We start from the raw sequence: 25,125 nt of genomic DNA on the forward strand, positions 1-25,125 counted from the left end.
CCGTCGGCTCCTCCCTACACGAGCCCGCCCGCCTGGGCTGAACTGTAGCCGCCTGGTACGCAGCGAGGCCTTGGCCTCCAGGCTTTTCCGAGGAACAGCAGCGGCGCGAGGCCAAGGTTTGTCCTGTGCCGGCCGGCCCAGCCCTTGCGCTGCTGCCAGTGGGCCTGTGCCTGTGTCTGATATTGGGAGATTTGAGGGTCTCTCTTTCCGACAGACTGAGTGTGTTTAAGAGAGAGTTCTTCAGGGTCGTAAATATGTGTGGTCTGAGTGCAAACCATTCTCGATGGAGCACCGCGATCGGAGTGGGAAATAGACCAGGAAACTCTGAAGTGGACTTTCTCTTCTCATGTCTTAGTGCATCTCCTTGCTCCCCCGATTCTTCCTGGCAACTAGGAAGGTCCTACTCAGGAAGACAGTGATTTGGAAAACAGACTTGCCCTCAGGCACCACAGGTCTGGGGTGGTCTTGCTTTACGTCCAGCGTCATTGGTATCGAAACCTGCCGTCGGTGCAGTGTGACCTGGGAGCTGGGGCATAGCATCCAGTTCCGCCTCCTCAACTTACAAGGGAAGGGCGGCTGTCTCTCTTCTTTCTTTTCTTTTCCTTCTTGGTGGTGTGGGTATTGTTCCTAGTACCCCGAAGTCATCCCCGATGGGGGGGTGAACCGAAGTGCGAACGCACAGACGTCACAGACATGGAGTCGGGAACTCTACTCGGAGGCCCATTAGCACGGACCTTCCGATGCTCGAGGGGGCTTGCCCAGCCTCCTTGGCAGGGACCCCGAAATTCTCCAGCATCCCCAGGTGCCGCCTCTCAGAGGAGGGGACCCGGCCGGCAGCAGGGGGCCCTGCTTCTCAGCAGGGGCGCATCGTGCCTGTGGTGGGTGCGGAGAGCTCGGCTTCCCGGGCCGCGCGACAAAGGACCCCAGGCTGGGGGCTTCAGCATCAGAAGTGCGTTCCCTCACGGTTCTCGAGGCCGAAGTTCCAAATCCAGGCGCCGGAGGGGCTGTGCTCCCTCTGGAGGGTCGAGAAAACGGTCTGCCCCTGACTGTCTCTGAGCTCCTGGTGTCGCCCGCAGCCCCTGGGGTCCCTCGGCCTGCAGCGCATCCCTCCGTCGCTGCCTCTCGTCACATGGAGCTGTCCCTCTGTGTGTCCATGTCCGAGAGCTTCTCTCCTCTTCTCATGAGGACAGCGGGAGGGCGGGTTAAGGGCCCCACTGCCCACGAGCTCATCTTCATTTCATCGGCAACAACCCTATTTCCAAATAGGGCCACAAATGAGGCTCCTGGGAAGGTGTGAGTTTGGGGCGAACACTTCAACCCGGCACACATGTTACCTAGGAAAAGCCGAGGTCCGCCGCCACACCCCTGGCTGGGATGCAGAGGCTGCAGTTACCGGTGCCCCGCCTGTTAACACATTGTTTGCGGGTAGTTTTTATCGCGCGCTAACAGGTGGCGCGGGCCATTTTTGCTAATTTTTTGCGCAAGTGGCAACGTTCAGTAAAATTACGATAACTTTAGTTTACGTATTTATATGTTACCCGCATACTACCGCTAGTCTATAAAAAACGTATTAATACGTGTCCCGCACTCTACCACACTGGTAGAACGTATAAATACGTAAAATGTATAAATACGTTTCCCGCATACAATGTGTTAAGACAGGGTCGTTTCTGAAGGCAGGAAGGGGTCTGGGTGGCCTGGAGAGGCCGCAGGTGGGATGTTGGATGAAGATGGGCCGGACTTTCCGCGCCCTGGTCTCGGCAGTCACTGCCTTGTGCGGGCTCTTTTAAGAGGCTCTCCGGCGTCCTTGGCCAGGGAATACCCAGTTCAGAGGTCTGCCTGTAAGACGCTGCGGCTCAGGTGTGGGCTGCTTGCTCAGGTGCTTCTCCGCCGTCCGGGGAGGCAGCTGGAGGCGGGGCTCAGGACGGCTCTGGAGGACCGGCTGCTCTGAACACCCGTGTCGTTAGGCCAGGGTGCTCCTGGCCCAGGACGCTGCCCGAGCTGCTGCCGGAACCTCTGAGCCCAAGACCAGACTTTCCCTTCATGGGAAACCAACCCTGCCCAGCCTGGTCGGGGTGAAGTGGGAAGGTCTCGCCCGGGCCCAGGGGGAGCGTGCCCGCTTCATGGGGGGACCATCGGCTCCCGGCCACGTGGCTCCTTAACTGTGTGGGCATCACAGGGACAGGGAGTGGAGGGCGTGTAGTCTTTCTGCTCTTCCTCGTGTTTCCGTCAGCTCCTGGGTCAAGGCCCCAGACTAACTCGCCGTGCTGAGCGTGAAGGTAACGTCACTTGTCTGTAAGGAGGGACTGTGTCAGCAGCAGCCCGAAGCCTGCTGCCTCCACCAGAGGGAGGCCCCGGAGACCCGCCCGCCACCAGGGCCCCGGGGGACGCGCCCGCCGGTCTGAGCACCTGGGCTCTTTGCCTTCAGTGGACGCGTGGTGAAACGGCCCAGTCCTCCCGCCTGTGCTGCTCGCTAGGGACCTGACAGCCAAGTCTGTACCCGGGGCATTCTGGGATATGCTTGCAGCCTTATTGCTGAATCCATTTTTGGTCTCTTATTTTCACACCACTATTTTTTTTAAGACAAAGACAGACAGTTTTGTGGAAGGATTTGGGGGTATTTACAGAATTCAAAGAAGAGCTCAGGATTCAGGGAGGGAAGGAAGCAGGCTGACCCTGCGGCCTCGGCAGCGGGAATTCATGGATCGTCCCGTGAGGCCCAGAACTCCTTGTCTTTGTGTCTCTCCACTTTCCATTTTACACTCCTCACTCCTGGGTGTCTGATGAGCCCGGTGAGGATCCCTGACCAGTCAGTTGTTCAAGAAGGATTTAATTTAATGTTACTAAACTGCTCCCTCGTCATTGACAATAATTATAATACTAAATATAGTAAACCTAGTAATCATAAATAATTATAAATGCCTATCACATGCATTCTAACTGCATTGTAAGTGACTGTTGTTTTAACCTTCATAAAAGGGTGGTGAGGTAATATTTTTACCATATTCATCAAAGTAGAAACTGAGGCACAGAGTGGGTAAGTCATTGAGCAAAGATCCCATAGCAGTAAGGGGCAGAACCAAGCTTTGAACTGAGGCTGTGTCACACCCCAATCCACTTTATTTTAAACTTTTTTTGTGTTGTTTTGTTAATCCTCACCTGAGAATATGGTTGACTCCTGCACGCACCCCGACAGGGGCCAGGGATTGAGTCTGCCACCAGGGTGTGCCCTTGACAGGACTCAAACCCGAGACCCTTTAGTTCTTGGGCGGACGCTCTAACCACTGAGCAAAACCAGCTAGGGCCCCAATCCACTCAACCCAGATGGGGAGGATCTGCTTTAGAGGAGTGGGTTTTAGGAATGTTAAGCCAGTGATAGTACAATTAGCCATTTAGGGAGAAAAAACAGAGAGGCGATTCCTCAGTCATTTGTTATATCAAAGTAACATCCTTAAGGAACAAAGCTTAAATGAGAGAGAGAGAGAGAGAGAGAGAGAGAGAGAGAGAGAGAGAGAGAGGTCGATGTAAGAGAGAGACACGATTAGTTGCCTCCCGCACACCACCGAGAAACACCCTGTTCTTTCCCTTGAAGTCCCAATGACTGTAGGGCTGTGAGGAGCTGAGGACACGCTGCTTGTCCTGAAGGTCATAGGAGTGGACGCCTGGCTTGCGAATTCATTGGCAAGCCATAAACCAGCTCGAGGCATCAGATGCCATCCTGATCTCTGTCCCTTATCCTCACACCCCTCCACGACCATTTACCCTGGATGCTACTCAAACACTTACCAGCCAGCGCGGCCCAGCACCTGCCCTGGGTCCGAGTGGGGTTCTGGCCTCAGCACAGAGGTACCTTGTCCCGGAGGTTACCTTTCGGGTGAGCATTTTGCCAGATGGTGGGGTTGATGGACGCCCAGGAGGGACGGCCGGAGGCCTCTGGGCCAGGCTGTGCACCGGCTGATTCAGAAGCATTTCGGGCGTTTAACGGGCCGGCCGCCCCGGCGCGCTGCCGCTGGGCCTGGCCTTGCTCACACATCCCCCGTTGCTCTTGTTCGTGCCAGGCTCTTAGGAAAACCATGGCCCTTGCTTCCTCCTCTGAATAATGGTGACTGAGTCTCAGCAGGGACCCAGCGATGGGACCTCGCTCTGCGCCTTCCCGGCAGGACCCTCAGCCTCCTGGGCGCCCCGTCTCCCAGGTGGGGCGCCTGCACCCAGGCCAAGGAGCAGCGGCCGGGCCAGGAGGCCTGGGCTGGGAGGGAATAGAGTGCAAACCACCCAGAAGGAAGAGAGCCGAGAGGCCGCTGCTGACCCCGCAAGGAGGGGATGGGCGTCTGGAAGTGACGTGTGTGTGGCCTCTCTTCCCGCCCGCACACCGCCCTCCTGCTTTCCCACCTCAGCGTTCCTGCAGAATCCCTCCTTAACTGCTGCAGTAGAAGGAGCTGGGCTTCGCTGCCTGCAGCTGTGCAGCCAGAGTGACGGGGGGGGGGGGGGGGGGGGGCAGGTCTGCAGCCAGCGTTTCCCTCTCCAATCCCTCCCCAACCGTCACCGCTGGTGAGAATGAGGGCGGGTCTCCGGGTCCTTTCCGGCTGGTGACTGGCGAGGCTGATGTCATGAGGGTCACGAGAACAAGGAGGTGAGAACATTTTAACACCTTGACATTTAAATGTTAAAATGTTCTGAGAACAAGGAGGTGAAACAGCCTGCAGTTGCCTCTCATCACAGTGCCCCGAAGCCTGGCGTTCCCTGGGGGCTGCGCATGGAGTGTGAGGAGGCCCTGGCCCTCAGCCCGGTGACCGGTCAGGAATGAAAGGGCCACGCGGGCATTGCGGCCAGGTTGTCAGGCCAGGGCTAGTTGGGGAATCAGGCAAGATAAGAATTGATTTCAGGCACTGCTACGTAGATCAGAAAAATAGTCTCATGTAATCCTTATAATTACGGTTTTTGGTTGACGTGTGTCCGCTCAAAAAAGACACGTTGAAGTCCTAACCCCCCGGGTCTCCAAATGCGGCGGGATCTGGACGTGAAACCATTGCTGATGGAATTAGTGGAGATAAAGTCAGCTCAGGCCGGTGCGGGCCTGATGTGGTACGACTGGTGTTTAATGAGAAGGCGGCGACGTAAAGACAGAAACCTGGGAAGAATGCCATGTGACAGCACAGGTAGGGATTGGAGTGCTGTGTCTGCACGCCACGGGTGCCAGCAGCCACCAGAAGCTGGGAGAGACCAGACTCCCCTACAGACAGGCGTCAGTCTGCAAACCTGTCTTTTCCTGGCTTTGTGGCTGAGTGACCACTAGGGAGCGACATCGCCTCACTGCTGAGCCTGATGCCGGCCACAGGCAGGCCCTGCGGGGGGCGGGGGGGGGGCGGGGGCAGAGAGGAGACTCACTCTGCCTGGATGGGTCTCCAGCTTGGGATGATTGCCTTCAGTGTACCTCCCGAACAGAAGGAAGCCGATGTCACAGAGGAGAGCTGTCCCCGCCCACGGAGCAGCCTGCCCAGGCCTTTCCCGGGGGAGTGGTCGCACATTGAACACAGTGGTCCAGCTTCCGGGCACAGCAGCGAGCGAGGATCCCTGCCCCTGTGGGTTACGTTCTAGGGCGGGGAGCCGTGAGAAATGCGGTGGCGCTCGGAACCATCCCGGGGTGAAGGGACAGGTGCTGCTTCAGGAGGCCTCGGGGGTGGAGGCGTCGGAGCAGGGATGGGAGCAGGCCGGCCGGCGGGCGCTGCCGAGGGAATGACTGCACCTGGAGGCATAGTGTGGCTGCTGTGCTGCGAGAGCGCAGAGATGGGGTGGGGGTGGGGGGGTCCAGCAGGGCCGCCAGAGAGACCTGAGGATCCACTGTGGTGGTCTCCTGCCTCCTTTGCGACCTCCAGGCCCTGCCTTCGCCAGAACGCCTTGCCTGATAGGCTTGCCGTGAGCCGTTCGCCGAGCCCCGTTATTTCAGGTGTCTACGCAGTCTGTGTGTCCCCGTGACTGCTCGTGTGACTTCTGTCTTTTGGAAGATGGGGTGTCTGAGGCTTCAGGGGCCTGCCCCGTACTCCCCAGCTCTCTGAGGCCCTCCCCAGTGCCAGCCAGAACCCCATGCAACCCAGCCCCAGGTGTGAGCGTGGCTGAGGTCAGGGCCAGCTGAGTGCTCTGGAGGTGTGTGTGCACCTGGATGAAATGAAAGTGATTGGAACTTGTGAAGAAAGGGCTGGCCCTCATCACCATCTCTGTGCAGGGGGGCAAAGTGATTTGGGGGACCCTCGAGCTCCCCCTGTCTTCTTCCTCTTATGGGCGCCTTCTCTCTCTCACATCAACGTTTCTCTCTCCCGTCCTCTCTCTAAAATCAATGAAAACATATCCTCAGGTGAGGATTCTGAAAAACCAGATGCCACAGATATTTTTGGAAGCAGTTTTCTTCCCAGAACCACACGGTCAGGTGGCAACAGCTCCCAGGGCTGTGACGGTGGCAGTGCGCCAGTGGCCCCCTACTGAACAAGAGGGGCATCGCGTCCTCCCTGGGCGGCAGTCCGCACCGAGAAGTGGGCCCCGCTGGGCACTGGGACCTTCTCTTGTCCTACAAGAAAGGAGGCAGTGAAAACAGCTGGCCCAGACAGCCAGGTTGTCTGATGACACTGAGGGCCACTCTAGGTCGCGACCCTGGTGTCTGTAGGACCGGCCAGAAGGACAAGGCGGCAACGTGCCCTGGGACGCAGGAGGCTCCGCCCGCCAGGGAAGGACCCATGCGCCTCTGAGCACAGCAGCGGGTTGGAACTTCTTTGGGGCCCCAGGAAGTAGTTTATGCCGCAATCCTGCACCCACGGTGTGGGCGAAAGCCCTCGCTCGTGAAGCAGTGCTGGCCCTGGCCCTGCCCTCTGCTATCCATTCGACGCCTGTTTGTTTTCAAAGCTGCTCCATCGGACCCAGGACCCACGTCCACGTCGGCTTCCGGGGCAGGAGGGGGCGGGGCGGTGGCACTTAGGGAAAGGCCGCCCTACACGGTCGGGAGCAGCAGGACGGGGTTGGAACGGCTGGAAGCAAGTGGGGCTGGCACTTTCCGGGCACAGGGAGCCGGGGACGGAAGGAAACCTTGGGGTTTGGCCAGAGGTGGGAGGGCAGACATTAGAAGGATCCACTTCTAAGACCAGCTCACAACCGTGACCGAGGTCTGTGCGCTTTGGACGCCCAAGTAACTGCCATTTTCTGTTCGTAGTTAAGTTACGATGCAGACACACACACACCCGCCCCATGGATGGCTGTGCCCAGGAGCGGGTCGCTGCACCTCAGCTCTTGAAACCAAGAACCGCGGCTGGGTCTCGGAGGGTGTCATGAGGACCCTTTGAAATTGGAATGAGCTTTGAAATGTCTTTCACATGTAAGACTCCTGGCCCTTCCCCCCATCTCTGTATTGGCTCTTCCTTTCTCGCCCAGGCATCCAGTTCATTTTTCAAAGAAAAGTCTGCTTTCCCATAAAATGCCAAAGGTCTTATCCTGCGTGTGGAGGATGAACTTGGGCTTTGAAGACTGTAATTTGGAGCCTCCAGGACTTTGCTCCACCTGCCAGGGCCCCGGTGCTGGGCCCGCCTGCCCCGCTGGCCCGCAATCGGCCAGCACAGGAGGGCGACGGCCCGTCTGTCCAGTGCAGAGCAGGGTCACGCTCCAGGTTCTAGCGCCCCCGGGCGGTGGGTCCGCACGTGAGGCGGTGACTCTGCAGAAGCTCCGTGCTGACCCTTCCCTGGCTTCCCTTCAGGAGCCCGTTTCCCTGACATGTCAGTCAGGGTCCTGCCTACAGGACACTCTGCAGGTAGAGCAGACAAAGGCTATGAGGGTGAGGAGGACGGAGAAGCCAGCCAGAGACCAGTGGGGAAGCTTCTGCCTCCCTGGGCGGAGAGGCCAAGGGAGGGGCCCCAGGGAGGGGCCCGCAGGGGTGGCCTGGTGGGAGCCCGGAGTCAGTCTGTGTGGCAGGATCCGGAGACAAGGGCGGCTGCAGCCACAGCTGGAGATGCCTCCCAAAGCCTCTCCCCCTGCCCCCACCTCCAGGCTGCAAGCCAGCGGAGAAAGGGGGCCGGGCGTCATGGCTGCAGGGTCAGCCCCGTGCACCAAGCAGAGCAGCTGTGGGGGGTCACCCCAGCTCCGAACGTTCTGTAAGGGTCCCATTGAGTGTGCATGCACCTCAGCTTCGTCCTGAGCCCCACCCTGCCTCCTCCTTTTCCTTGTCTCAAATGCTGATCCCCAGAGCGTTCCTAACACCCGTCCTGCAGGTCAGTTTCCATCTCAGAGTCTGCCACTCGGGGAACCTGCAACTCTTCTTCAGGTTAGCAGGTGCGCCCCCTTCAGTCCTCCACTCCAGGGTCCTGAGGCCGGAGTGGCCAATGGGAGGAAGGAGGGAGTGGGTGAATGATGAATGAAAGAATGGTGAACAAATGAGGCAGGATAGAGCCAGGCCTGCGGACCGGTTGGCACTAGTTAGGTCTGGGGACGAATGCTTTGCCTGCTCATGGAAGTTGTACCAGTGGCCCTGGGTTTGTCTCCACATGTTGCCAGAACCCAGCATTGTCTGAGTTTTACCCTGTGCCTGGCTTCGCCGTGCTCCATGGCTTGGCTTTGCCCCCTGAGCTTCCCTGGCTCAGCCAAAGCCAGGGCCTTGGGCCCTGTGCGGCTGGAAGCAGCCGGAAGCCTGCTGGATCCGGGCAGCGGGTGAGTCTGACTCCTGGGGCTGAGCAGACTGCAGAAGAACGTGACTCCTCTTGCCTGCCCACAAAGAAAGGAATGGTATGCCTGGCATCTGAGTTTCCTGAAAAGTCCAGCCAACACTCTGCAGAGCTATGTGGCCGGGCACCCAGTGTGGTCCCCTGGGGGAGCGCCCTCTGGTGGCTGTCATGCACGTGTCCCCGAAGGAGCCCCAGGACTGGGTCCAAGGAGATGCTGATGAGCGTGGCCTGACGACTTCATTTCTTAATTCCCTTTGTTAAAAATCACGTTTTACTTTAACAATGTTAACTTTTTACCGCGTTTGCTTATGGCTTCTCTCTCAATACAAATGTGGGTGTGTTAATAGGAAATCTAAACCACCAAGAATAAGTTGCAGATATAATGTTCCTTCACTCCTAAATCCTTCAGTACATATTTCATACAAACTAGGACGTTCTCCTACCTACAGTGTAACTACCAAACTCAGGAAGTTAACATCAATGTAAGAGTCTGCGCGAAGCCGTGGACTATTCACAGTCCGCCAATGGTCTCAATAGCTCTCCTTTTTTTTTTTTTTTTTTTTTCTTGGAAGCAGAAATCTGGGGTCCCACATTGCATTTGGTTGTCCTTTTTCTTTTCAGTCCCTCTTAATCCTGAGCAGCCCTCGGTTTCTTTCACGATTTTCTAGACGACACAGGCCAGCTGCTGTGTAGCCTGACCTTCACTCCGGCTGAGCCCAACAGTTCCTCCTAATTGCATTCAGGTTTGCTGGTCGGGCAGGCGTGCCACGGCCTGTGCCCTCTCCTGGCCTCACAGGGGGAGCACGTGACAGCTCCCTGAGCCGTGCCTGGTGATAACGGACTGGTGGCTCGGTTAAGGGGTGTGTCTGCCGCATTAGAGCTCTCCGCACTAAGGAAGGTGTTACTTTTCTCTTGGTGAGTAACAGATAGTTCATGGCCACCGACTTGGGTGTTGTGTAAGTATCTTCTTTCTCATCAAACTTCCCCTTGCTAGTTTTAGCATCAGTCAGTTATTCCTGCCTGAATTATTAGTATGGTGTCTGCCAAAAGGTGATTTTTTTTTTTTTCTGATTTTGTCACTTATTCTACATGGATTGGTGGCATTCTACTCAGGAAGCGTTTTCCCTTTCTCCCTGTGTTATATATGGACTCGTGGATTCAGATTTTACTCAATGTGTTTTAGTTGGTCATTTTCACATTTTGATGCCCCAATTGTTCGACTTGGCCAGCAGGCGCCCCTCCCAGCTGGCCCCAGGCTTGTCTTGTCCTTCCTCTGCCCGGCCCTGGATCAGCCATTTCTCCAAAGCGCCCTTGTGACTTTCAGTGGCAAATCCTATTTAGAAATAAGATCTAGGTGCCAGTTGTGCTCATTGCTACTGGGGTGTCATTGCCTCTAGGCCCAGTGAACAGACAGGCCAGTGGTTGGAGAAAAATAAATAAAAGGAGGTACGTCCACACCGTGGAGCACTGCGTAGCTGTAAACAATATAAAGGTGGTGTCTTTGAACCAATACGGCAAAGAACATTCTCGTATCACCACCATCTAGTTCCAGAACCTCTTATCACTCCAAGAGGAAGCCATCACTCTCCACTCCCCCCCCCCCCCCCGCAACCCCCCCCCCCCCCGCCCCCAGCTCCTCGCCAACACGAGTCGGCTTTCTGTCCCTAAGGACTTTCCTGTTCCGGGCAGGTCATATCAGTGGACTCATGTGCGGCCTGCTGTTCTGAAGGCTCATGCATGTTGTGGTGTGTCAGAACGTCCTTCCTTTTCATAGACGAGCACATCCCATCGTCCGTGCATGCCATATTGTGTTTAGCCATTCACCCGTTGAGGGACCCTTGGGCTGTTCCGCCTTTTGGCTGCGATGAACCTTCGTGTACAAGTTTGTTTTTTTTTTTTTTTTTCATGTACAAGTTTTTGTTTGAACGCTGGTTTGTAGTTATTTGGGGTAAATATCCAGGAGTGGACTTTCTGGGCCATTTGGTAATTCTATGTTTAACTGGCCGAGGAACGGCCAAACTTTGCCACAGCGGCCACACCAGGCTACAGTTCCACCATCCAGGTGTGAGGGTTCCAGTGTCTCCACCCTGCCGCACGTGCACTTTCCCTATTCTCAGTGTCACCCCGGTGGCTGTGACGGGGTCTCTCCCTGTGGGTTTGGTCCCCATTCCCTGATGACATCGAGCCTCTTTTCGGGTGCTTGTTGGCCGTTGTAGATCTTCTTTGGGGAAATGTCTATTCACTTCTTCATGCGGTCCTCTCTTTGTCACTGTGTTGTGGGAATTTCCTATATATTCTGGAAACTAGACACTCACCAGGTGTGTAATTTTCAGGTGTTATCTCTCTCTGAGTTATCTTCTCATTCTCTTAACAGTGTCCTTTCATGGACAAGGTTTCAATGACAAAAATACCTTCATGTGTTGCTCCTTTGTACTTGATCCATAGAGACACTTAGACTTGCTGCCATGACAGATGGATGTGGGGAGTGGACACTGGGGAGCACAGTTCGTCGATTCCTACGAATAACTCTCCTGCGAGAATGAGACACAGGACAGGCTGACAGACAAGGGGCTGCCTCATCCCCCTCTCGCTGTCACTCACAACATCATGAAATCAGACAAAACGAAGTCATACATTCTAGTCCCCTGCCCCACTCCACCAAAACTCAAAAGGGACCTTTTAAATTACATACAAATTCAGCTAATTTATGGCTTATCAATGTTAAACCTTGTCTGTTGTCTAATTACCATGCACGATGAACACTCACTTCCCACATCTTCCTCAATTTCCCTTCTACCTTCTTTTTAAAAATTAATCAACCTTTATTTTTTTGGGGGGGGGTGAGGTTTATTCTTGGGATGATAAAAAAATCAATCAACCTTTATTTTCATACAGACTTTTTAGAAAAATTTTCTAAGCACCCCCTTGCAATTTTAATCAAAACAGATGTACTACATCTTATTTATATACTAGTACTGTGTGCTTATTTGTGCTTTACATATAAATAGAATACCTTGCCTCTCCAAGAGCCCATCTTCACCCCCTTCGGCGCAATATCTCCCCCTGAGAATGATGCCTTACACAGGAAAGGCTTTGAGGTGAGGGATGTCAGTGAGCATGGTAGCATTGATTAATCTGTGAGAAGGCCAGTCTGAGTGATAGAATGTGAGCTTTGTATTTTGTCAGCCTCAGGAAATGAGCCAGCCACAGAAGCGAACCAGCCACATAAGTGACCTTCCCCGATGTCTGCAACTTAAGCCACTTAGCACCCATTTAGATGCATTAGGCACTCTGCGGTTTTCTTATTCAAAAGACACTAAATATAATGTCACTCTTTATAGATGCTATAGGGTCCTAACGAGCTTGGCCTGTGGTGCCCATGGGCATATCCAGCCACCACGGATGCGCGAAGACCAAGTTCAGGGCTCAAGGACCCCCGACCCCTCCTCCGTGCTCCGTGGGTGACCCCGGCGCTCTCGCGTTGAGCAGCACCCTCCCTCCCATCGCCGCTAGAAAACTCATGTTCTTGGTGTGTGTGGCTACAAAGAGGAACTTGTTAGTAGGAGCGGCCCTCGGCTCCTCATTCAAGAAATCAAATGTTTGGGTTCGAGGACGTTGGCGGAAGAGCAGGGTTTGTTCGCTGACCTCGGACTTCTCAGAGCCGGCTCTGGAGCGGGAACTGCCCCTGTGGCTCCTGTGCAGGTCCGGGTGCCGCCGGTCGGTCAGCCGGGGCCGCCACCCGAGTGTCAGTAACGGAGGCTGCACTGCGGTTTCCCCTGGGGTGCCTTTTGGGACAGGCGACGTCTTCCCGCATAAAATGCTCTGCAGAGTACGGGTGATTGTGCTATTTTATCTCATGTGATTTCCTTTAAAAAGCCCGTGAAATGGGCTAAGGCCATACTCTGATCTCTCTTATGGGAGAAACATAGACGAATAAAGTACTTGGCTCAGGATCGCCGGCCCGAAGTGAACCCGGATTGCTCTCAGTGCTACGCTTGACCCAGTATTGTACACACGACTCTTCCCCCGTTTGGTGCTGCATTCCGCTGGTCAGGAGAAACAGGCCAAAGGCAGAGGCCGCCCCGGCCTCAGGGGCTACGCCAGTGTTTGCAGGTGAGGCGGTGCCGAGCGCGGGGTCCTCCCGGAGGACCCCCAAGTCCGGGGGCCAGAACCCTGCTGGGTGCAGGGAGTGAGGGCCCAGGTGGCCACACTCCAGCTTTCTGCCCAGCAGGTGACTTATCGCGGCCTTGACTCTTGCCCAGGGTTTCGAAGCTTCCTGTATCTCTTGGTCTAAGACAACGCAGAGAAACAGGGATTTGGGGCGTGGCCGCCAGACCCTTTGGCATCTCTGAGCGCCCCTGTCCTGTGACTCCCGAGGGGGCACTAGGAAGCTGCAGGCAGCAGCGGACCCTGGTCTTCAGAGCCCTTGGCCTGGCGTGGACCCCCAGGGACTGCAGGCCCCTGAAGGGATTAAATTAGCCCCCCACCCCCGACTCCTGAGCCCTCCCTGGGCCTGTGGTGCCCCTTTCAGAGGCTAAGGATACTTCAGGATTCCACATTTTGGGGGTGCTGCACTTCGACATGCTAAAATAATTCCTGCCATGGTTTTCCACTTTTTCTAGGCTTTTCTCTATTTTTAAAGTGACGGTACCCCTATTGTCTCTGGGTTTGGGTGTCACTCGTATGAGCTTGCAAGCTGAGGAGTTTTGTCTTTGCCCAAAGAAACCACCCTCTTGTCACTCAGAGAGGCTGTAAACTCCGGCCCCGGAGCCACGGGGCTGTGTGTGACCGTGAGTGTGTGGGTGACGCGGAGGGTGCTGGCAGACATGGGGGCCTGAGTCAGGGGCCCCAAGCTCATCCAGGGCTGGGGGGCAGGGCCGCGGAGGCCCCGGAGGCGGCAGGGATCGCACTCAGAGTCACGTGCCACCATGACCTTTAGAACTTGCCATGAAATCTGACACAGGGTTTTGCAACCGGCAGGAGCACCAGCAAATCGTGCTAACGAGTGGCCCGGGCCCGCTGCCTCTTAGGAAACGGGGTTGTGCTGGGCCCGCGGTCTCCCGGAGACCTGGGTGCTTTTCAGGTTCTGTCACACGATCCTCCGAGGTTTCAGCGGACGCGCGTCCACTGACTTTGTCAACTCCCGACAGAGAAGTGGCAGTCTGGGCCCCTGGATGGGGGGCCGGGGACCCAGGAGGTAACCCCACCCCGTCCGCTGGCTCCCCTCCCAGGGGATCTGGGCCAAATCACTTTGCTTCTCTGAACCTCTGTTCCTTTTTATTTCGTAAGCTGAGCAGGACTGGCTGGCCGCCCTGCCCCCGGCTGGGCACAGAAGGGGTGAGGAGGGCGCTTTGGGAAAGGCTGTAGCTGGGACAGACGGACGGCACCGGGAACTCCACTGGGAACTCGGGGCTCCACCAGCCGGCTCCGCTCTGCGGCTGCTCCCGTCCCTGCGGCTCCCGGCTCCCCTGCATATAACACCACACCCGGCGCGGCTTCGGGATGAGGACGGATTGGGGCCTTTTCATTTTTCACTTGAATTGGTGACCCAGAGGCAGTTCGGGCTCCCAGGAGCCTTGCTGCTGTGGGCAGTCCCCACGGCTGAGCTGGCCTCGGTGGAGGTGTGGCACTGCCTCGGGACCCGTGTGGCCCCACGAGTCCCCTCATCGCGGGGCCTCCTGCCGCTGCACAAGGGAGAGCACTGGCTGGGGTGACAGACAGAGCTGGGCCTCAGGGTGTGTGCCGCACTCTGGCTGCTGGGTGGTTTGCAGTATCCAGAGGTGCAGAGGCAACACCTGGTGAAATGCAAGCATCAGGACACCTGCCCTCCTTCCCCACCCCCACCCCGCATGCCGCTGCCTGTGCTCCTCGGACCTGCATGGGGGACATGCAGAGCCGTGGCGGAGCCACGTTGGAGCCCCGCAGAGGGCAGCGAGGGGTGTCACAGCCTCCCGCGGCTCCAGGGGGGAGGGCCAGGGTGCCCGGACAGGACATGCTGCTCAGGTGACCGGTGCAGGGCACACCTGCTCCTGGTCCTGCCCCACCTCTGAGCTCAGGAGCCCGAGCTGGAACCTGCTCCCTGGTGCTGGGCCCGCCGCGGAGCTTTCCGGCTGCGGACCGGACACGCAGGGCGGGAGCATGGCTTGCGCTCGGTGTGAAATGTCTCCAGAAGTACTCTTCGGTGTCACTTCGTTTTTCTAGCTGTCAACTGCTTTATAGCTGAAAAACTAGAGAAACCACAGCAAGAAAAACAAAGCACACAGATCGAATGGCCTGGAGTCCGCCCCTCCCAGACCTTGTGGAACGGGTCGGAGTGGTGATCAGGGTGGGGCTGCCCCGCGGCCTGGGACCTGCTGCAGGGCGAGGTGTCTGCCGCTCCAGTTACCCGTCCTGGACCCAGAAAGGCCTGGCCCTTTGAGAGACATTTGCAAATACGGTTCTGTCTTGGGAACCAGCAGTTCCTTTTTTATTAACCCTTCCCTTAAAAAAACTCCCCAGCGCCCCAGGGTGAGTCCCAGCTGGTGGAGGAGGCCCCCTCGCGCCCTTGGGACCAGCCGCTGGTGGGAACGGTGCAGTCGGGAAGGGCGCGGGCTCTGGCGAGTGGTCCCAGGCCACTCTCCCGCAGTGTGGGCCCCCGGGGAAGGCAAGGCCTTGAGGAGACTCGCAAGTTAAGGAGTCTCAGGTATGCATGGTCAGGCAGGAACACCGGTGGGAGCGCCTGGTAAGGTTCCCAGGGACTTTGCCAGCCAGTGCCGGCCACGATGGACCCAGGAGAGGGCCACGGCCGCAGTGTGTGCACAGGGAGAGCGGCAGGGGCTGCGTCCAGGAGAGCAGCTGCCGGAAACCCCGTCAGCACGTGAGGCTTCGACCCGACTCCAGGGAGAACATCTTGATTGAGGTCAAAAGTACATGTTGCTGTAGTTGGGGTCTCTCGGGGGCGGGGGGGGGTGTCCACTCTCAAGGTCACCTAGCTTTTCTTAAAGCTGCCCTCCACGCCGCTCCCAGCTCCTTCCACCAAAAGCTTGTCCGAATCCTTGACCACAGCGAACTGGCAGGCAAACACGGCCGTCTGCGAGTTGGCCCAGCGCCAGCATCTCCGTTCGGAGTGTTCTGCTCCCGTCTCAGTGGCAGAGCCGGGACCGGAGCGGTCTGGGTGGTCCTTCTCTTCACTCGGCCGGACCCTGGCTCTGCTCTACGAGGGCACCGACCTTTCTCCCAAGTGAGTCCGCGGAGCGTGGGGCCGAGCTGGTGGCAGCCCCGGGTTCTGGGCCCGCAGGGCAGGGGCACAGGGGTCTCCCCCCGTCCGTGCTCAGCAGCCTGGGCGCGGCCTCGGGAAGGCGAGCGGTCTGCGTGGTGTTCCCAGAGCCGGGCAGCCTGGGTCAGGTCAGCTCTGCGTAGACACCCGCTCGGCTGGCCGGTGTTACAAGATGAACTGTGATGGGAACAAAGACTTTCAAATATGGTGCTTCTCTCTTGCCTCAAGATCAAAACTATAAGTGGGAGGCCCTGGCCCGGTAGCTCAGTTGGTTAGAGCATCGTCCCGAATCGCCTAAGTGGCTGGTTCCACTCCTGGTCAGGGCACATGCAAGAATCAGCCAGTGAATGAGCAGGTAAGTGGGACAGCAGATCAATGTTTCTCTTTCTCTCTCTCTCTTCCCCCTTCCTCTCTAAAATCAATAAATAAAAACATATTAAAAATTACAAGTGGGAGTGGAGAGAGAGGAACTTCCCAATCGCTCCAGCCCCACCCCAGGGTCCTGTAGGGTCCAGCCCGGGCGTTGCCCAGGCCTGGCCTCGCGGCTGGTGCGTTTCCCTGTGCCTGTGTATGAGAAAGGAGGGTGCGGCAGGGCAAGATGTGCATTTGGAATCAGATAAATAAGGGTCAAGCCCACGGTCTTCCAACTTGTTAGGCGTGTGAACCCAGTCAGGCTGCTTCCCTGACTCCGCGTTACTCATCTTTATATAAAATGGTGTTACGAACACCTGCCCACAGGTTGTAGGAAGAACCAGGTAAAATAATAACCGTGTGGTGACCAGCACCCCGACTGGCATGTGGGAAGCGCTCCACAAATGGGAGTTATTATTTGACTAATTAAAATGGAGTTCTTAGAGGACAAGAATGCCTTCGAATTATTCAGGACACTAATCCCCTCCGTCAGCTCCTGCCCTGTGCCTTTGACGGAGGTTTAATGACTGTGTGATGAGTGAGTGGCCATGTGCACTGAGCAGGGAGCATGAGGCCTAACTACGTTGCTGTATTTTCATCTTCCGTTGCTACGCTCTGAAATGTTCTCTCTTGCTCCATACTTTGTCACTAAGGCAAGAATATTATATTGGCTTAGATATAACATCTCTTTTCCTTTTAATCAAACATGCCCCTTTTTTTTCTTACTGGAACACTTGTTTAGCAGTTTTTTGCTAAAGAAGTTCAGCTTTATTTTTAAATCAGAACATTCAATTTCCATTAACAGCTGGATAGATTTTTTTTAAAAAAAAGGAACTCTAAATGTGGAACTCCAAACCTACCTACTTAGTCTTTTTCAGAGTTGATCGCAGTAAATTTGGGCTGAGATATTTAACCACAGAGATAACCCACTAGAATATTGGGGAGTTGGCCGGAGGTAGGTTTTACACCTTGTTCTGGAGGTTCAGCTCCCCCCAGGTGGGGGCCTGGCCTCTCTCCTTTCCTTCAACCCTCAGGGCCAGCTCGCGCCCTCCTCTCCACGCTGGGCCACGCGACCCTCCCACCCATTGGTGCTGATGACACGCGCCCATTCTCGCCACTTAACCTCATCCTCATACAGCTCCTTTATGAGTTAGTGTTGCTTAACAGCTTATCGTTGTCTCTCCAAGTCCTTGGGGAATTCCTTGAGGGCCAGGCCTATTGGGTGTGTGCGTTCAGACATCCTTGCAGCAAATGCTGGGCCACTGAGCTGCCCTTGGGTCCAGCAGGAAAGGAAGGCACACTGAGCGGCCGGCGGAAGTTCCGGCTGAGAAATAGACTCGATCCTAACATGTCCACGACTCCTCTTGGTTCACAGAGGGGGAAACTGAGGCCCATGAGCGGGAAGAAACTTTCTCAAGGTCACGAAGCAAGTCAGCAGGTCCTGTGTCTTCCTGTAGGCTAGCGAAGAGATTGGGGGGGGGGGGGGGAGGGGACTGTTTTCCCTCTTGTGGTTTTAACGTTTGTTTCACAGTTGCAAAACACAAGCTGAAAGTTTTTTGGTTTGTTTAATTAGGTCGTGGGTTTGGCTTAGAATTCTAGCCCTGGTTCTGACATTACCTGCAGGACCTTGGATCAGTCCCATCTCCTTCCCAAGCCTCAGTTTCCCCATCTGTACCGGGAGGGGTTGGACCAGACCCTCTTTACAACCTCTTCTGAGCTCTGTCATTCTACAGTTCTTAGCAAATTTGCTGGCCCTCCCGGTGAATCCCAGGGGGCCCCAGGTCCCCCACTTACAGGTGGTCTTGTTTCTTTCATCGCAAGGAGCCCTGCGCTGAAGTAGACTCAGCGATTTCCAGGGACATGTGACTTCTCCATGGAGAAGCGCCGGAGCCTTCTGAGCCCCTGGAACACATGAATCAAAATAGTTGTGTGATGTCATGTCATAATGGGAGTGCGCTCCGGCCAATTGGTGCCAAGGATTTGTCTGCCCAGTGTGGTTTCCTTTTACAGTCTTTTTAAAGAGACATCGCAGACCCGCACATGACCAGCGGGCCCGTGCTCCGTTTGCCTATTTCGTCCTCCCTCCTGCCTACTGTCCAGAGGGAGAAACCCCTGGGGTGTCTGAGCGCACAGCTGACCTGAGCTCCATAAACAGACCCACGGGCGAGGCTCTGCCTGTGCTGCCGGCGGCCCCTTGCCGCTCCGGGCCGGCGGGCTGCCCCAGCTGCTGCGGCCGGAGGCCTGCGGGAGGAAGGGCTGCACGGGGTCACCCCGCTGTGTGTCCGGAGGCTGCGCCCCGGAGAGGGACCCATCCTCGTTCGCCTCGGGGCCCCCGGGCGTGCGCCTGGACTCCCCGCTGTCTCTGAGCTCTTGGTGGCCGACTGCCGGGCGCCAGACACCTGCGGGCTGATGCCGCACCTCTCCTGGCCCCCCGCCGCCTGGGGCTGAAGGGGGTCCCGAGGGTCCTGGTATGGTCGCCTGCGGCCGCTCCTGTGGCCACAGCTCCCCATGAAGCGCTTCGGCAGCCTCAGGGGGAAGAAGAAGCACAAGGAGACGAACCGGAGCACCGAGAGGCGCCAGTCGGAGCCCCATGGCCTTTTCGGTAGGACGCTGCCCTTTGCCCTTTGCCCGTTCTCTGCTGGGCCTGTGGGGGAGGGAAACCCCAGGGCGTGTGTGTGTGTGTGTGTGTGTGTGTGTGTGTGTGTGTGTGTGCAGGGTGCAGCCTCTCCCTGTGGCGGTGGATGTGATTGCTAGGCAGCAGTGAGAGGAGCAGATGGGTGTGTGGGGTGTGTTTCCGTACTGATGGCAAAGCAGCTCCATGAGCTGCCCCACAGCCTTCCTCTGCAGCCACGGCCTCTCTTGCCCACCGGGCCTAATGCGGTTAGTGAACGGTCGGACAGTCATTCATTTAGGCAGAGCCAGCGGCTTGGGGAAAAGTAAGGATGGATGGGGACTGCTGTTTCCGGCTGTTAGAAGTGATGTGTGTGTGTGTGTGTGTGCAGAGGAGCCTAGCGGTGGGGACCGGGGGAGGAATTCCATGGCCGCCTTCGACCCGTGGCTGAGCCGTCGGGCCCTAGGATCCATGGGACAGGGACCAGCCCCTGCCTGACCTGTGTCCCTGGGGCGAGGAGCTTGCGTTGTAGTCTCCCTGGCTTCTGGGGCTCCTCCAGCTTCTCCAGGCGCAGGGGTTGTCACCAGGGAGCCGGAAGGTGGGAAGCATCTCTGGTTGAGGGTGTCCGTGGACTGCGGGCTGGGGTGGGCTGTGCCGTGTCCGTGGCTGGAGCCAGGCGGGTGGGTTCCGAAGCGTTCTTAGCTTCCTGGAGCCTGCAAGACCTGCCACTCAAATGGGAGGGGAGCTTCATTCTGTCGGAAGGGGGGGTCACACTGCTGGTACGACACGGACAGTCCCGAGCGCCCCCGCCAGGTGGAACAGGCTCCCGCACCCAGTGGTGCTAAAGACGAGACAGCAAGGGGTGTGTCAAATGTTGTGGCCCCTGAGTGCAATGTGACGTGTGTAATGTGTAGTAAGGAGACATCTGGGCAGAACATGAGAAATGGGATAGTAAGACAAGGAAAAGGCAGTCAGAAAACTTGCCTACGGCCTCGCTATGTTCAGCTTATCCGGTTACTTCCGGACGGTGGGCCCTGGGTGACGCTGGTGACCTGGGCGGTGTGGGCGGAGGACTCGGCAGCTCTGGAGTTCCGCGAGTCCGAGCCTTGGGGAGGAACTGGAGAACCGATCTGACGGGATACAGAGGTGAATCTTAGAGGAACACAGATGGTGCCTTGCCCTAACCAACGGAGGAATCACAGGCACCCTGGATTCGTAGACATGGTTTAAAAAGAAGCCTTACTTTAAATAATACAGTAATAAAACCTTCATTGCTCTAGAATTCAGCCTGGACCTACTGTTTAACTACAAGTCAGGTTTTGCTAATAGGGAGGGCGGGCCCATTAGTAAAGGCCTCTGACATGCTTGCCCGACGGCAGCTTCTCCCTGGGGAGGTAAATCTGGCGGTCCGCCTGTCTGCTACTCTTTGGAGAGCAAACGGATATTTGCATGTCGACCAAGTCCTGCAAGCGCTCACATGCAAATGCCGGCGCCCACCACGGGCTCAGGGAAATCACGGCTCCCGGCAGAACCTTCCTGGGGTTTGGGAGGTCGGTGAGGCCACCTGAGGTGACCGGAGCCCAGTGTCCAGGTGTGTCCTGATTTTCCTGAGTCTCCGTGAGCGGAACCAGGAGCAAGGCCAGAGGGCCGGTGTTGGCCCCTCTGACAGTGCCTGGCCTGGATGTGACGAGTGAGCGCCAAACAGAGACGGTGGGCTGAGCGTTCTCTCCCAGCCCCGGCCTGTCCAAGCCTGGCCCACCTTCCAAGACCCAGGTTAACCATCCCCATCGCCCGCCTGGGACCTCCTGGCTTGGCAGGGACCGGGACCATGTCCCCAAAGGAGCGTTTCACCCATCGTTCTAAACCAACACCTGAGGCGTCACCAGCTGTCCCTACCGAGTGGCTGGCTGTGGGCGGATGGGAAAGGAGCCACTCCACCGTTACCCATGCTTCTCGAGTAAGCACGGCTTCGGGGCTTGGGGGTTTAAATTCCCTCCCACCCCCTCGCCCTCCTTCCTGTAGTTTCTCCTGTAGCCAAAGGAACTGTAGAGGAGTCTCTTCCTCCCCCTAGGAAAGTTCCCACGAGGGCCGCGAAAGTGTCCCTCTTCCGTGTCCTCCTTCCCCCAAATCAAGCGCATTTGGGCGGTCGGCGTGGATTCCTTGGGCCCTTTTGCTGCTCCTGTGGCTGGTTCAGCCTCTTCCAGGGATCGTCACTGGCCCACGCAGTGGGAGGCGGGGCCCTTCCTCAGGGGATAAGGTACACTTTGCTTCCTCGGCTGGTTTCCCCGGAGTTCCTCAGATTGAGAGACACACCTTCTTTGTTACACACACACACGCACACACACACACACACACACACATACACAGGCACGCGCACACACACATACACACGCACACGCACACACGCACACACACACATACACAGGCACGCACACACACACATACACACACACATACACAGGCACACACACACACATACACACACACGCACGCACACACATACACAGGCACACACACACACATACACAGGCACGCACACACACACATACACATACGCACACACACACATACACACGCACACACACGCACGCACACACACACACACACTCACACACACACGCACACACACAGGCACTCACACACACACGCACACACACACGCACACACACACACGCACACATACACACGCACACGCACACACACATGCGCACACACGCGCACGCACACGGCTGACCCCGAAAGGTGGGCAGGTCGGCATTCGTGTTTGCCCCTGGGTGGCGGTGTTGTTCTGCAGTGCGCGGCTCTCCTTGGATTTCTGAACGCGCCACACCTTGATAAAACACCCTGACTCATGCTCTGGCCGGTGTGGCTCAGTTGGTTGAGTGTCGTCCTGTGCACAGAAAGGTCGCTGGTTCAATTCCCGGTCAGTGCACAGACCCAGGTTGCAGGTTCAATGCCTGGTCAGGGTGCATGTGGGAGGCAACTGATCAGCGTTTCTCTCTCACACGATGTTTCTCTCTCTCTGTGTTTCTCAAATCAGTAAAAAACATATTTTTAGCCGAAACCGGTTTGGCTCAATGGATAGAGCGTCGGCCTGCGGACTGAGGGGTCCCAGGTTCGATTCCGGTCAAGGGCGTGTGCCTGGGTTGCGGGCACATCCCCAGTGGGAGGTGTGCAGGAGGCAGCTGATCGATGTTTCTCTCTCATCGATGTTTCTGGCTCTCTATCTCTCTCCCTTCCTCTCTGTAGAAAGTCAATAAAATATATTTAAAAAAAAAAACAAACATATTTTTAAAAAGTTCTGATTCAGGAAAAGCCCATCCTTTGGGCCTCAACGTGTAGCTGCACCCCTGGCTTCCGTGCAGGGGCCCCTCTAGATCTCACACCTCACAGGGCAGACAGCGACCATTCTGCCTTAGCATTTTCTTTTAGCCTCTTTGGTCAACAGAATTGCAGAGTATGTGGACTGAGAGCCTGTAGCAATCACAGTAAAAATAGAAAAGAGCCCTGGCCGGTTTGGCGTCGTGGTTGCAGTGTCAGCCCATGGACTGAGGGGCTGAGGGCTCGATTCCCAGTCAAGGGCACGTACTTCAGTTGCAGGTTCAATCCTGTTCGGGGTGGGAGCTGGCGGTAACCAAGCGATGTGTCTCATCCACATCGATCTCTCTTTCTCTCTTCCACCCTCTAAACATCAATGGAGAAAAAAATATCCTCACTCCTTGGGTGAGTGAGGATTAAAAAAAAAGGGAAAAGGAAGATCAGCGGGGATTATGCTAATCAGAAGGAAAAAAAAGGAAATGACTGTAGCAGCTCTTCCGCCTCTACAATTAGAGGGGGAGCTGTAAAGAACAATCTCTAGTCTACAGAGATCCCCAGAGCGGGCGCTGACACCGTCCCCAGGCCGCTAGAGTCCACAGACACCCAGACCAGAACCGATGGCGAGTCCTGGCTTGAGGCCACGCCGCCCTTCTCGTCCACCCTTCTCGGGATAAACAGACAGCCGGCTCTGGAGCAGCACTCCAGAGACCCTCGTGCCCAGGCACTCGTCACCCAACCCTGCCTTCCCAGTCGCCGGTCCGGTGGGGCGCTTGGCCTCACGCAGCAGGCAGAGCTGGAGAGTGAAGGCTGCTTCCCATTCTGTCCCCACAACTCCCTGCCCGGCCCCTCCAGGTCTCCCCACCTGCCTGCCTGGCTCCTGGAGTCCTGAGTGGGGTTGCCTTGAAAGATCCCAAAATTTTTTCATTCAAATATATGTTTTTAGCTTTTCATAATGGACATTCGCAGGCAGATGGAGAAGTAGAGAGACTGGTGTGCTTTAGCTTCAACAGTGGCCAACGCTCTGCCAATCCCACCAGCATCCGCACGTCTGCTCTCTGCCAGCCCCGGGGGCACCGTGATGAGCAGGACACCAGCCCACCCTCCCGGGGCACACACCTTCTTAAATTGGGGTACACATACAGGACAAGACTTACCATCTTAGCTGTTTGTAAGTGTACATACAGTTCAGGAGCACTGAGTGCATTTACACCTGCTGGGCAGCCATTGCCACCATCCATCCCCAGAACTTCCCATCATCCCCAACTGAAAGCTGTCCCCATTACACGGCAACTCCTTCTGTCCACCCCCAGCCCCTGGCACCCCTTCCACCTCCTGCCTCGATGAATTGGCGCCTCGAGGTGCCCTGTATGAGTGGAGTCAGTGTTTGTCCTCGGGGTCTGGCTAGTTCCACAGACAGTCGGTCGTCTGCGATGCCAGGCGGTGGTGAGTGCTGTGGGCAAGCCGGCGGGCTGGGCGGGGCTCCCCTGCTGGCCTTGCGTGACCGGAGGGAGTGGGCCCTGTGGGCACCTGGGGTCGGTCCTTCAGGCCTCGGGGGGAGACCACGGTGTGTTCCAGTCACACGAGAGGCCCATGTGGCCGGACAGCAGGAAGCAGAGTGAAGCACCAGGTCAGGGCCCCTGTGGCAGGGCGGCCTGGAAGCCAGGTTATTCTCCATCGGGTGGGTGTGGAGGGAGGGCTGGGCTTGCACCTGCTGCAGAGGAGCCCGGGGTCCTGGGAGGAGCACTACTGGGCTCTGAGGCCCCCGGGACAGTGAGGGCGGCGCTGGGACAGGAGCCTGGCCCCCAGCCCCGCCGCAGGTCCGGACCCCTGACCTCCCTGCCGAGTTCCTGTCACACGGGGGACCCTGGAGGTGCTGTGTCTCCTTGGCCAGGATGGGGCTGGGGGCGGGGCAGATGCTGTAACTGTCATGGTGGGTGTTTGGGACCAGAGGGCGCACTCCCCAGTGCTCCAAGGAGAGCACAGGGTTTAGGGATGTGAGGCTCGGCTAGAAGTCACACGAGACCCGTAGGCCACCTGAGCCCCATCGGCCCCCCCCTGAGCCCCATCTGCCCTCCCTGAGCCCCATCTGCCCTCCCTGACCCCCATCTGCCCCCTGAGCCCTGTTGGACGAGCTCATAGGCCCACTGCCCTGTTTCTCTGTGGAGCCGGCAGCTAACACTGCTTGGCGGCCCCTGGACAAGAGCCCCTCGCAGGCGGCAGGTGGGAGCTTCCTGGGAATGTCTGAGCTCCCACTGGGTTGGGGAGGGGGTCGGAGGGGACAGTGGCAGCGGGGCCGTCGCGCTCAGTGCCCAGAAAGCATGTTAGGAAGGTCTGGCAACATGGCTGGTGATGATGGGGCAGTCAGCAAAGTGGGTGCACCTGCACCAGGTGCTCGCTATGCCAGGCGAGGCTGTGAGAAACATGGTTTTGGCAGCCGCTTTCCTCTGGGGAGCCCTGAGTGGAGAACCCCGACACTGGACAAATGATTCCAGGACCACAGATATCTGAAAGTGTCACTGACAGTAAAACAAGATCGCAGAGCCTGGTGGGATGAACAGAGAAATCAGAAGGAAGGTTGTGAAAGAGGATGAGTTTAGACAGTGACTGCACAGTGATGGAGACCGCCCAGGGTCTGTGACCGGGCTCCGGGCTGGAGAGTCAGGCTGGGTGGGCAACTCCTGCTCTGACATGCAGACTCTCTGAGGCAGGGCCTGGCCGGGCTGGGGCTGAGGGCCCAGGAGCCTTGCACTCAGAAAGCGACAGGTGGCCCTCCAGCTTCTAGATAAGATCAAGAGCTTGTTATATTTAACTAAAGGCCCAATGCACGAAATTCGTGC

General features: G+C 56.9%; 1 protein-coding gene across 6 annotated transcripts in view; it reads left to right on the plus strand.

The window, feature by feature from the left end:
• PRKAG2 (protein kinase AMP-activated non-catalytic subunit gamma 2) overlaps positions 1-25,125 on the plus strand; it is a 226,692-nt gene that overhangs the window by 70,094 nt on the left and 131,473 nt on the right. The window contains exon 1 of one of the 6 annotated variants that reach the window (XM_059711426.1): positions 18,427-18,961. The exons of 3 other annotated variants lie outside the window; for them this stretch is intronic. In XM_059711426.1, coding sequence (XP_059567409.1) covers positions 18,868-18,961 — 94 coding nt within the window. In that variant the 5' untranslated portion in view covers positions 18,427-18,867. Of the gene's footprint in view, positions 1-18,426; positions 18,962-25,125 lie in introns of those variants that run through there. 2 more of the 6 variants (XM_059711431.1, XM_059711432.1) reach the window with 2 other exon arrangements.

This window comes from Myotis daubentonii, chromosome 10, assembly GCF_963259705.1.
Source record: "Myotis daubentonii chromosome 10, mMyoDau2.1, whole genome shotgun sequence".
NCBI lineage: Eukaryota > Metazoa > Chordata > Mammalia > Chiroptera > Vespertilionidae > Myotis > Myotis daubentonii.